The 13,242-nt window shown below is 39.1% G+C and overlaps 1 protein-coding gene across 1 annotated transcript in view; it reads left to right on the top strand.

Moving 5' to 3' along the window:
- Window positions 1-13,242, top strand: part of OTUD7A (OTU deubiquitinase 7A) — a 99,419-nt gene that overhangs the window by 73,718 nt on the left and 12,459 nt on the right. The window contains exons 9-12 of the mRNA XM_058811425.1: window positions 1,327-1,545; window positions 6,605-6,706; window positions 8,049-8,176; window positions 8,901-9,013. Coding sequence (XP_058667408.1) covers window positions 1,327-1,545; window positions 6,605-6,706; window positions 8,049-8,176; window positions 8,901-9,013 — 562 coding nt within the window. The remainder of the gene's footprint in view (window positions 1-1,326; window positions 1,546-6,604; window positions 6,707-8,048; window positions 8,177-8,900; window positions 9,014-13,242) is intronic.

Below are 13,242 nucleotides of genomic sequence, written 5' to 3'. Positions count from 1 at the left end.
AGGGGTTTTATTTCAGATCTCTCCCTCTCTCTGGCAGTTGAGTTGCAATTTTTTTCTATGAATTTCTCAAGAAGCTGTAGTTTGCACCAGAATAAATCTGCAGGTCTGGCAGCTTGTCATGTAGGCAGGTAATAGCAGTAGCCTGGTGATGGCTTTCTGTGCAGCCGTTAAAAGGAACAGAAGGGCTTCCCTTCTCCTGCTGGCTCTTCTCTGCTATTAAACAGGAAATAGCATCAGTTCTTAGGAGTTTCAGTAAAGCTTTTTAAAAATTGCTGACTTCCATCAGAAGAAAAGGAACTGTGGTGCTTCTTAAGTCTCCTTAAAGCACTGAATACAAATAAAGAGAGCAAGAGCAGCACAGTTCATAAAACCATGTCCCTTCAGCCTCTTTGGGATACAGTTTGCACTGAAATGTCCGTCTGATGTTTAGTGGGTGCAGTAGGTAGTGTGAGGTACATCTGGCTTTGACCGCCTGGACTGACAGGAATTTGGCTGCCAACTCAGTGTGTAGCTGAGGATCTCCTGACCAGAGAGCCACCTCTGACTGGCAGAGAACCCCTGGACCTAGGGGTGTTCAGGGAGGAGCAGAGAAGGGAAAGGAGCACCTTGGTTTGCAGCAAAGAGTGGAGAATGCAGCCAGCAGGGGAGGGCTGGGCTGTGCTGTGCTGGGAGGGGTGATGGAGTGGCAGAGATGGGATGTCACACGGAGGTGCTGCCCTGCACTTCAGTGCCCCTTCTCAGGGGATTTAGCTGAGATGTAGAGGGAGAATAAACCAATGCAAAATCAAACCTTCTGCCCTCTCCCTCCATTTAGGACAATTTAGGGAGTGCAATTTAACTCTCCATTTGATCCACTAGAGAAATAAAAGTTCACAACCTGCAAGAAAGTTAATTTTAAATTACGATTAGTCAGTTTGTGATGTCTTAAAAACACTATTTGTGGTAAGTTATGTTAAAGTGAGCTTTAATTAGGAGTTCAAAGCATTAACTGATTATCATCTGTCTGTCAATAAATATTTCTTCCAATGAATCTTTGAAAACTTAAGATAGATCAAGGAAGAATTTTATAGGAATATTTATCTTTCATATTTTGTTACTTTAACTACTGGTCTTTTTTGCTAGAAGGAGAGACAAGTTCCTCTGGCTTGCCAAAGGGACCTGTAATAGGATCAAGCAATCTTTTACAGTAGGAAAATAACCTGAAAAAGGTAGCAAACAAGATATGGAATAAATTCCTAGTGAAATGAAAGTGCATTCACCAGCCTTGGCATTGCTGGCCTTTTAGGCAGTGGTACAGGCTGTAACTGCTCTTTGGTTTCTCCACAGAAAAGCGTCTCTCCAGAGGGATTTCCCATGCCAGCTCAGCCATAGTGTCCCTTGCTCGCTCCCATGTAGCCAATGACTGCAGCAATGAGCAGTTCCCTTTGGAGATGCCCATCTACACATTCCAGCTGCCCGACCTGAGCGTGTACAGCGAGGACTTCAGGAGCTTCATTGAGAGGGACCTAATTGAGCAGGCCACCATGGTGGCATTGGAGCAAGCAGGTGGGTGACACCTCAGGTGTCTGTCAGCAGCTGGGTGACACCGTGGGTGTCAGTAGGTGGCCAATCCAGCATTCGGGTTGGCATTTCTAATCCTGCTTCATGTCCGGAGCTTACACATCCTGCCTGGGAAATAAAAGCCAGAGAGTTACTGTGTTCTTTGCCAAATGACTCATATCCCAGTCCTCTGTTTCTTTTAAAACATTATAGAAAAAATGGTCAAATTTCATTAATAAAACAAAGAAATTGAGAGGAAGGAAGGGACCGGTGGGGAAGTCATGCAATAGACAAGGACATGAGTCTGGATGGTCAGAGGGAGTTGGTACTTCCAGTTCTCGTGAGGAAATTACATTGCAGTGACTTCAAGTTCTGTTGTAGCTTGAGAAAATAGATATGTATTTTATGTATTTATTATTTTTTATAATGAGAAACTACATAACTTGTAAGCAATACTTCAGTTATTGCTTTCAAGTGCAATGGGGAAAAAGTTTAGATATTTAAAATTAATGTTAATTCACATCTATTAGTAGTTTTAAGTTTTAAGCCAATTTTGAAGGATATGGAGAAATCTATTTAAAATTAGTACTGGTGCTTTATGAAACAGCGGGAGTGCTAATGAACCATGAAATGAACACATCTGTATAGTGAAATGCCTAACCTTGGTGATATAAAAGAGTTGTAAAATCAGATTTCATGGTTGCTTGTGGGATATGGAACATACAGTTACCTTTTTTGTGTGTGGATTGTTCTACTGACTTGTGTAACACTGTTGAGTTGATCTGAGATTCATTCTCCAACCCTGGTGCCCTGTATGAGCCCAAACTGATGAAGTGCAGCTCCTGTTTGAGGCAGGAGCTCTGCTAATCTGGTGTCCCACTGAGTACTTGGGAGACATTGTCATGTGCTCTTTTTTGGCTTTGGTAACTGAAAAGCCAGACATACTTAGATAATAGCCCCAAACAGTGCACACTTAAGGAAATAGAAATGAAACCTATGAACAACCAGAAGAACCCCAAGCAGTGTTCAGAAGGCCTTTAGGCCTTTTTCTGGGAGAAATAGCAGTGTAAAATAAGGTAGGAATGCTACCAGGCAACTATGAAGCATGAAAACTGCAAGTCACCTACAAAGAAAATATATCCAGTTTCTTTCAGAACCAACTAACCCAAGGTTCCCAAGGAGGACAGGGAAAAATGGAATGATTCTTCTTCTGGCAGTTCTGCCTAACCCTCCAAATTCCATAGGGATAACAGAACATACCTTGGTACAGCACCATTGTTGACCTACCTGCTTCAGTGCAATTACAGCCTTTAGAGTCTAGTATGAACTAGAAGATCAGAGAGGCTTTCTGACCTTAAAATCACAGAATATGTGAATTTAGAGCTGACATCCTCTAATCCATGCCGAGCTGGCTGGCTTTGAACTGGAAATGGCTGCAGAAACTACCGAATTTGCTGCTAGCATTACTCTCTCAAACCTCTCTGAAAATTAGAACAAATAATTTATTCTTTTCTTCACATTAATTAGGGCAGTAACTTGACACACACTGGAAAAGTGCCTTCATCCCCAGAGCCTCTTGCACCCTGGAAAGGAGAGGGTTTGACCATTTGAAGTCCTCAGGGTTTTGATCACTGGTGTCCTTGTAGCCTGCATAGACTTAGTGACTTAGTTTACTTTGTGAGCATTTCATTCAGATAACCTGGAACTTTCTGAGAAACACTTCTGTATTTCAAGTAAGTTAAACAGATCAAATAGTTTGCTTAAGAAAATCATGTAAGACTTCATAGAAATGAACCTTTTGTATTTGTTTTAGATGTAAAGATATACAGTTTCCTGCCTATTTTATTTTATTTGTTGAACAAAATGAAGATAATGAATTAATAGGAAAGCCATGTAGTATTAGACATTTTATTGTCTCCTACCAACAGTTTGACTATGGTTTGGTCAATGACATAAAAAAACCTCTAAAAGATGAGGTGTATTCCCTGCAAAGAGCCTAAAATATATTTCAAACCAACCTATGAAGGACAGTAGCTTTTGTAGGTGAGGTTGGGGATGTTGTTAAAGGAAGAGGGGCGTGTGCTTGGGTATAATACCATGAATTTAAAGAGAAAAGAAATAAAAAAGAAGCTGATCAGGCAAAGGAAGAGGACATTTGCTAGGAACTAACAGCTTACTACTCCCAAAACCTGGAGTGGGAGAGCAGAATTGCCACTAACACTGTCACACGTGGATTCTGAAGTGGCCATATGAGCTGGGTGTCTGTAAAAGCCTCTAAGGTTTTTTTTTTTTATGCTTCAACTCTTGCTAGTTTGACATCTGTATGTGACAGCATGTCCTGGTTACATCTTATCTGTATGGAAACTCAGAAGAAAATTCCCAATTTACTGCAAAGTGCTGTGTGAGATGATAAAGGAAAGGCCCAGACAAAGGCAGTGTGATTTACTTATTCCCCACTGCTGCAGTGTATTGTTTACTCTTTAATATGGCTGCTTTCCAAATATTCCTCTGAAAGGATAGAATGCATCACATTCATAAAAACATTTTGAGGTTTTGTCCATCTTGTAAACTCAGCTGTTGATTATTGCCAGAATTGGAATGAGGTCAGCTCCCGAGTAACAGGCTGATCTCTGTGAGCTCTGGCAAGAATTGCTGTGGTTCTTCAACAGAGGATGACTCGAGGTACTGATAATATTAAATGAAGTCTGGGTGGAAGCAATTTTATAATTTGTAATATTTTGCTTCAGCAAGTTGATTTTCATTATAGACACATGCTCCCCTGTGTGTTGTTAATGTGTGGGTTGACACAAAGAGACGTTATGAAAACTTCTGCTATAGTGAAGTAGTGTGTTTTAAAAACCAGTACTGGCAGAGGAATGGCTGGACTTACACAGTGTTTTTAACTGAAAGAAAAATCAATTCTATTGCAGTGCTGAAGTATAATTCAATACAAATGGTACAAGTATACTGTGTGAAAAGTCCAAGAGCTGTTTCCCTACACTTTATTTTCTGTGCTCGTGTTTGTGTTTTCTAGAAAGCTACAGCCAAAGTAAACAGTAATGTGCTGTTAAGCCTGGGCTTTGTGTCCCCCAAACCAATCCACCAAAACTGTGTTAATGTTTGATCTCAGTTTTCAACGTAGCTTAATTTTCCTGGTTTTTCCCTAACGGGGCCCACTATAACCACTACATTTGAAAAATGAAAATGCACCACTTTTTTGTTATAATCCAATTATAAACCCATACCTGCTATTTTTTTCAGTCAACCATAAGCTTTGTGGTGTTAACCAAGTCCCAAACGCTTTTTGCAGGATGCACTTGACAGAAGATCACTTTTATAGAAACCTCCTGTTACTGAAAAGATTCACAAACACCAGACTTTGGCATTTCTTACCAATAGATGTTAGTTAATCTGCAAAGCAATGCCACTCATTTCCTTAAGTCCTACCTAAGGTCTGTCTGTTTTTAGATATTCTAATTAGGCTTTACACAGCACCTTGGTATAGCTTATTGCTGAATACGATCCCACAAAAACATTCTGCTAAAAACAGGTGGCAAATTGTTATTTCACAGATGCAGGAGTTGCTAAAAATGATCTTGTTCTTTCCAAAGGCTGTTTAATAATGCTTTAAATTAAGCTTCTTTATTGCATATTTAATTTAGAACTCAATAAGCCTGGTTTGAGGTATAGTGCATTTACAAACCAGCTGCTAAGGTCATTTGAGGATTACCAGATGTGCTTATTGATCTGCTATGCATCTTTACAGTGTGGTACTCTTAACACATTTGGAATAATTGCATTTTGATTTCATTGTTCTTAGTACCCAGAACAAATAACTAGGATACATAATAAATGTTGCTACACTATTTTTCCCCCTAGTGTATATTACCTGTAGTTATAAATAAGCTTCACTATAATTTTGTAATGAGAACTTATTATTGGAGAGGCATTTATTTGTTGTTTGGACTTCCTTCTGTTTTGGGGTTTAACCTTAAGTGCAAGACTGCCTGTACAAATATGTAGATGCAATTTCTTCCCAGCTTCCCAGTCAAGAAACTGGGGGAGAAAAAGTCTGCTTATTGCGTTATTTATTCAATTATTCACTTGTGCATTATCCACAGACCTGCCAAGTCTTGGGAAATGTACCGGCTCTACTCATCCTTGTTAATCATCTGCTCTTCCTCATCCCCAGAGATGCTACACAATTACCCCCATTTGCTTTCTTTCTATTAGGAAGGCTCCCATGATCTTTTAACCAAGACTTAACACTCCAGTTTGCCAGCACATGGCAGCCTGTGTGCCAGGAATTACCCACTTTTAGTGTGGGCTTGGCTTCCTGACTTATTTCTTCACTGAATAGGTGTCCTTTTGCCAGGCTTTTCCAGAGCCTGTCTCTGGTTTATAATCTGTAAAACATGCTCCACATAGCAATGATGTATAAGTGGTACTGTAAGTATTCCCTAAAGAGAAAGACCACATTCTATACTACACCTCGGGCTATGCTTTTGTGTCATTTTAATTCTCTGGTAGTGTAGTTGTTGGTTTTAGTAGATATAATAATGATTTACACTATGGGAAATGAGAGGAGAATCACCTGTTGAAACAATCTGATTGAAATAATTTACCTAATAAACTTACCTTTATAGTAACCTATCTTGATTACCACATACATATTGCTTTTGTCTGTAGACAAAAATTCCTTTATTACCTTAATGTAATCCGTCATGTGCGTGTGGGAGGCCAATGTCAATTATGTTTGGGAACTGACAGCAAGACTCATAATGGTATTAAGGCAATAAACTCCTTGGAAATCCATTACTGGATGCAGCATATGAGACTGGAAGATGCAAATTAATTAAAGGTGCTCTTTTCTTTTCTAGATCCATGTAGAGAATAGTTTATCTGCCTCATTTCTAATCTTCTCAGTTTTGACTTCTAACATTACATTTAAGGTTATTTGGCAAGGAGGGTGTTGATGGTTCCCCCCCCTGCTCTGTGTTTACCTGCACAGAGCACTGCTCCTGTTGCAGGTTCCTCTCACCTGTAACTGCTGTTTCCCTTCCAGGACGCCTCAATTGGTGGTCCACGGTGTGCACCAGCTGCAAGCGCCTGCTGCCCCTGGCCACCACGGGTGATGGAAACTGCCTCCTGCATGCTGCCTCTCTAGGTAAGGGGCAGTCTGGGCAGGAAACCTTCTACCAGAAATATTCACTGCTCTCCTCTAGCCCCAGCCAAAGCCCAGAAACACATGAGATGCAAAGATTTGCATTAAAAGTCTGCTTCTGGAGCAATATGTCCTTCACATTTCACTGTAGTGTTGTTTACTTCAAGCATACCTAAAGCAGGCAAGGAAAAGGTTTCTCAGGATATAAAAGTATAACTGGAAGGGTATCCAAACCCATGTATCACAAACTCCAGTGATCTGTATATTCCTTGTATTTTTTGTGTTCTGACAGGTCAACAGGCAAATTCCGGGAGCTTCCGCAGGGTTGTCCACTTTATGTGCAAGGAAATTAATTCATTCTCTTGATTTTCTTCAAACAGTTCTTTGCTGTTTCAAGGATGCAGTGTCAATCTCTGTTAGTTCCTTGTAGTGTTTAAGCATATGTGAAACAGCATTTGGGGCGAATTAAAATAATCTCTAATTGATAAATTAATTGTTTCTGCAAGATTTTTTAAGCCTTTCTGCAAATCAGTAGAAAGCTGTGAAGCTGAAGGTCTTTGATGGGCTTTCTACATCCTAACCTGCTAAAATCTTCCACCAAAAGTACTCCAAAGAGTGACTGTTTAAAAACACTGGGATTTTTAATATTTTGAAGAGACTCCTCTTGTTGAAAGATGCAGTAAGAAGAGAGTTTTTGGTGTTTTCAAGTATCTTTTTATCTTTATCTACTTAATTTTATATGTTAATTACTGTAAATGTTTGGAGTATTTTGACCTGAACCCAGTAGCTGACAATGTAGTGACTGAAACATGGCTGTCTGTAGGCACAGGACTGGGGACAGCTCTGCTTTCTTTTGGTGTAGGTTACTATTCCCAACCATATAAAGATGTTTCATTATCTTAGAATGAACTTGAAAGCCTGTGGCTGGTGGTAGTTTTAAACTTTCTGTCATCATAAATGCTTTTCTCTTCATTTTGAAGCCAGAGGAAATTTCCTGCTGTGTAAGAGCCGGTCTGTGATTCCAAGGAGTGCTCATTAACATCCTTGTGCCTGCTGGCACCTGCAGCTAAAATCAACCTGAGCACTGAATATTTCATGGCTTGCAGCAAAGCTGGAGTTGCCTGCAAGCAACTGAACCAGCTCATATCCTTGGTTGTTCCTAATCAAAGTTTAAAATGTGTTAGAACTCTTGTTGCTCATTAGCTTATTTGTGGTAACTCTTTCTTTTGGAAATCTTAAAAATAGTGAATGAATTATTTGCTAGAGAGAATCTTCAATTATGTATTAGCTATTTCTATTTCACTGTAGCTTCTTTAAAACTGGATTTCATCTTGTGCTGCCTTAGGGATGTGGGGATTTCATGACCGGGACCTTGTGTTACGGAAAGCTCTCTATACTATGATGAGGAGTGGAGCTGAAAGGGAAGCGCTGAAAAGAAGATGGAGATGGCAACAGACTCAGCAAAATAAGGAGGTCTGTATGGCCCAAAGACAGCCTTGTTAATATCTTTTAGGGTTACAAACATTCTTCTTAAGTTTGCTGTGAAAGTTTTAATTGCTATCAAATTCCTTGTGCTGACATTTTGTTTGGGGAAAGAGATACCGTTATTTGAAATTTTCATACCAGAATGCAAATGTGTTTGTAGCTTTATGGGTATAAGTATGCAGAGTTTTGTGCCTAAAAGGTCTAACGTGCATTTGGAATATGTAGAAAAATAAATGTGTAATTTAGCTATCAAAAGCATTTAAAAATGAGTGGATGAAATTCACAAAACAGAGAGAACCCCATTTAGGAAAGATTTCCCAGAATCTTGAATTAGGATTTTTAGAGCTGTGGCCAAATATTGAGTGGAAGTGTTCTAACTAAAATAGTCTTTAAATCTGATTTTATTTTTGATTAAAAGCTGTACCTTCAGCATGTTACTATTTCCTGAAGATGTCTGTGCAGTGTCTAGATAAGCCAGTTTCAGGAGTAATCCTGAGGGCAAACAAGTGAATGTGCTAACTCTACAGTTGGTAATTTAGATCTTTTTAATAAGTTAATGTTCTTTCACTTGAGTGAAATGTTGAACTATTAATGGCCCAAGATACTGAACTGAGTCATGTGTGAAACTCAGGTGAGTTGCAAACACTGGTACAGAGCTCAGCTTGCACTGTGTGTCAGCAGAGTAGTGACAGTGTTTCCTTGTGCCCCATAGTCAGGTTTGGTATACACGGAGGAGGAGTGGGAGCGCGAGTGGAACGAGCTGCTCAAGCTGGCGTCGAGCGAGCCACGCACGCACTTCAGCAAGAATGGGGGCACTGGTGGCGGGTAAGTTCACACTGACGCTGCCCCAGGCTGGCTCTCCGTAGGAAAACAGCGCAGCACAACTGAGGGAAGGTGTTCATAGCACCACCAAACTGCCTTTGCAGCTGTTGTACTCTTTTGGCATGGCAGAATTATCGAAATATCCCATTATAATATTTAGCATTTTGGTCATGCTTTCTTGTACTGTTACCACACTAACTTGAGGTTATGTTGTATCCAAAAGAGTCTCCATGTAATAAATCCTAATTGTTTTTCTCGTGGAACTGTTGTTTTGATTTTTTAAGATTTTTTTAAACCTTCAGATGTTTACATTCTTGTAAAGAACTTTCTCACACACTTCCTGTAAATAACTTATTGTTTTGTATTCTTTTATAGAAGAAGAGAAATTTGATAGGCTTTTAGTTTGTCCAGTGTCATTGGAGAGGTGGCTCTTTCACCCTCCAATCCACTGTCACTTTTAAAAAACTATAAATGTTAAAGTCAGAAAATAAACTTCCCTTTTCTTCACCTTGAAAGCAGCGGTGTGTGCGCTTTTGTTGTTTTGTGTCCTACAGTGACATGGAACAAGCATGTTGGCAGTATCATTTAGCTTTTTTTCAGGAGTATATTTGTGAAAAGATTTGGGATGAAACAGAATCTACAACATTTAAATACCCCTGACCCACATAGAGTATCTGCTTTAAATAGCCACTGTTATAAACCGTCCCTTGCTTTCAGTGCAGTTATCCCCAAATGACAGGATTATTTACCAGCCTTCAGAATGCAGAAGCTTTAGTTTTTGTGTCTAGTGTTTATCACTAAAAATATTTAGTGTTTGCTCAGTGCATAATTTTCTCTGCCTACTGTTTCCCCTGGAGAAAATAATGTGTGGTGATAAATAAATTGACAAAATAAGGGATACAGCACAATGACAGTAACAAAGTTTGTAGAAAATATTCTTTGGACTCTGAAAGAATATTTTATTTTCCCTTTAACCTTGTGATATTAAGGATAGGTAATTCTAGGAATTCAGGAGGACTTTGCTTAGAAAATTGTCAGCTACAGTGTGTCTCCTTTTCTTCTATTATGAAGTGAAAAAAAAAAAAATTATTTTAATCTCTAGTTTGTTTATTATGTTTGTAGATATTTTCCTGTTGATACGTTTCAGTTTTCTAAGGCAGTTCAGTTCATATTTCTATTAAATCTGGTCACTCAGCCCCAGTTTTCTCTGACTTGTTCCATTTCATTCTTATGTTCCATGTACCACATATTTTCAGTAGCTTTTAGTCAGAGATGCTCTCAAATGTTATCTTTGCCAGGCAGTCAACCTTCAGTTCCCAGGTGCCTACATGGGGAGTATAGGTAGTACATAAATAACCTTCTCATTATGGTTTGCACTTATCTTTTTTTTTCAATCAAAATAAAGTAAATACAAATAGCCAACAGTTAATTTTTCCTTTGAAATAGTGAAAGATGGATCTGGCAAGAAATTCTTATCCTGTTAAAGATTTGAATGTATACTTTGCTTTGCATTCATTCCAAAGACAGAATGAATGTGGCAGAATGAATTATTTTTTCAGTTTAATGAGCCCATGTTCAAAGTAGGGCCCTTGACAAGGAAAAGGTATATCAAAATAGTATTTTTGAGATGGGGTATATTATGTCCTCTAGTTAGTTGCTATATTAAGCAAGCTTGCACATCAGTCTTTGAACTGTAGATGAGGCGTTTCCCTTTGGTGTCAGAATTAGCTAAAGCATCAGAAGTTGTATTTGCTTCAAAAGAATTCAGTGACAAACCTAAGGCTGGAATTGTGCTGCCTCATTCACCTGCAAACTTATTATAGTTATTTTTCAGAGTGAGCTATGTGCAAAGGAGATCAGCAATTGTCGCTAAATTTCTAAAGATTTCTCCTTTGAGACATTCTCATTCTGAGGCTGGAAGTTGGAAAAAGAGAAAAAGGAAACACAGAAAAACCTGGTTCTTAAGTTCTTGTTTCCAGCATGTAAAGCAAAGCAAACTTATGAAGCAGATTCTTGTTTTGAAACAGATTTGCACATCTTCCTGTAAATGTAAAAAATGAATTCTAGATTAACATAATTGCTTCATTTATCTCCATTTACAAGCAAAAGTAGGGGCACTGAATTGAAGGAACTGCGTTGAAAAAAGGAAAATGTCTGGTACCCTGTTTTTTGTTAAGAACCTAACTATTGCTATCCTGCTCAAAAGAAAATTCCAACCCCATTCTTCACTGTGCAACTGTCAGTCAGAGCCTGTTCTCATGTGAGAGTGAGTATCACTGTTGTTATTCACTGTTGAAAACCCAGGTGCTGTTGTGCTTTGAGCTCATGCAGACCCTGGAAGTGGATGGTATTTGTACTTATTGTCACCTCCCAGCTGTACCTGTGCTGTTGGCATTATCTTATTAATAAGTTCAAGGGACTTAAAATGGGGAAGCAGGGAGGGAATACTGCTGTAGTCTTTGTGTATGTCATGGGAATTGAATTTGAGGCAGAAACCCAGAACATTTAAACAGGAAGTACCTCTCAAATGCAAGTGTCCTCTGAGGTTTTGGACTTGGCTTGGTATTCAAAGTGCTTCAACAAACAGCTCTTCATACACAACTCCTGCAGCCATGCAAGACCTTCACCTTGTACAGAATGTAGTTTAGACCTTTTAACAAGACATTGCCCTAAAACGATTTTACTTGATCTGGCATCTGTTACAGGAGTGCTATTTCTTTTAAACTGTTCAGCATAGGCAGCTATTGTAGGGTGCAGGTAGAATTGGTTCATTATAACATATTTATTGATTATTAGCTGTAGTTTCTAAAGACTAATACCTCTTTTTATCTGGCCTATTTTCAGTTCACATAAAGTACTGAAGCCAAGCAAAGCCAAATTGCTGTGGTGGTTCAAATATGGAACCCAAAGCATTCACATTCTGTGTTTCTTTTCCTTTAGTCAATTCAATAATGTCACAGACATTTTTTCACAGAAATCCTTTCTTTCAGATTTCTGCGTCTTCTGGAAGGCAGAGGCCTCAGAAGAGAATGTAAACAATTGTTATCAGCTGCTGTGGAATGCAATAGGATGCACCTGTGATTGGTTCATGTTCCCATGTTTATAATTAAGGGCCAATCACAGGAGCAAGCTGGGGACAGAGTCCCTGGACACAGCTTTGTTATAGATTCTTTCTTTTCTATTCTTAGCTGGAGCAGCCTCTGCAACTTCTCTCTTTATTCTTATTAGTATAGTTATAATGTATTATATATCTTATATCAATAAATCCAGCCTTCTGATCAAGAAACAAGATTCTCGTCCTTCTCTCACCACCCCAGCGACCCACTCAGGTTGCTGTAATACAATATACCTTTTTTCCTTGAAGAATGAAAGATAATGTTCCACTACTGTGCAATTTCCTGTGTTTGAATTGAAGCCCATTGCTGACAAACACTGTAAGGAAATCAAAGGAGAGGTTCCTACACCTACAGCTGTGGTTTGTGCTGGTTTTCATTTGGGGATTGTTAAGCAGGAAAAGTGTCAGAAATTGAAATGGATGCAGAGCCCAGAACTCAGATATCATTCTGATTTCCTGCTTCTGGCAAATCACCAGGTTGGAGAACTTTATCCCTGTCATGTTATTTCAGTGCATCTCAGCTGTCTGAGGGCATTGGTCTCTTGCTCTCTGTGAATCCCAAAATGAGTCCTAAACTCAGAATAGCTGTTAGAGTCTGTTGGACTGAAAGTCTGGAGCTGTGTGTGGGGAAGGAAAGCAATGTTACCATAGGGAGCTGTTAGAAGGAAATCCAAGGACATGAGAACAGATCTTGCTCAGAATTTACAGGTGAGAGAGCAGCAGCCAGCCAGGTAGAACAGCAGGGTGGGTGACTTTTCCCTTCCAGCTTTTTGAAAGAGGCTTTCTTTCATTCCTGGCTGCAGTACAAATTGGATTTTCCATAAGAGAGGGAATCTCTTTGGGTTGCTGAGACCGTGTCTCCCATGTTTGGACTGGAGGTGCTAGTGGATCTGTAGGTCAGACTGAGATTTTTATATGCTTTTCTTTCTATTAGTAATTTGCTCTTAGAATAAAAATAATTTATTTAGTCAGTGCTCTGGTTGAGCAGGATTCTGCAATGCAGATTTACATACTCTTATATAAGTGGATTTCATTGTTTAAAGTTAGCTTTACATCAATAGAGGAATTAATTTCAGTTTCTTAAATTTTCTTTGGTTCTATATTTTATTGACAAAAT

Source organism: Ammospiza caudacuta, chromosome 10, assembly GCF_027887145.1.
Source record: "Ammospiza caudacuta isolate bAmmCau1 chromosome 10, bAmmCau1.pri, whole genome shotgun sequence".
NCBI lineage: Eukaryota > Metazoa > Chordata > Aves > Passeriformes > Passerellidae > Ammospiza > Ammospiza caudacuta.
This window is presented reverse-complemented; position numbering and strand designations above follow the sequence as displayed.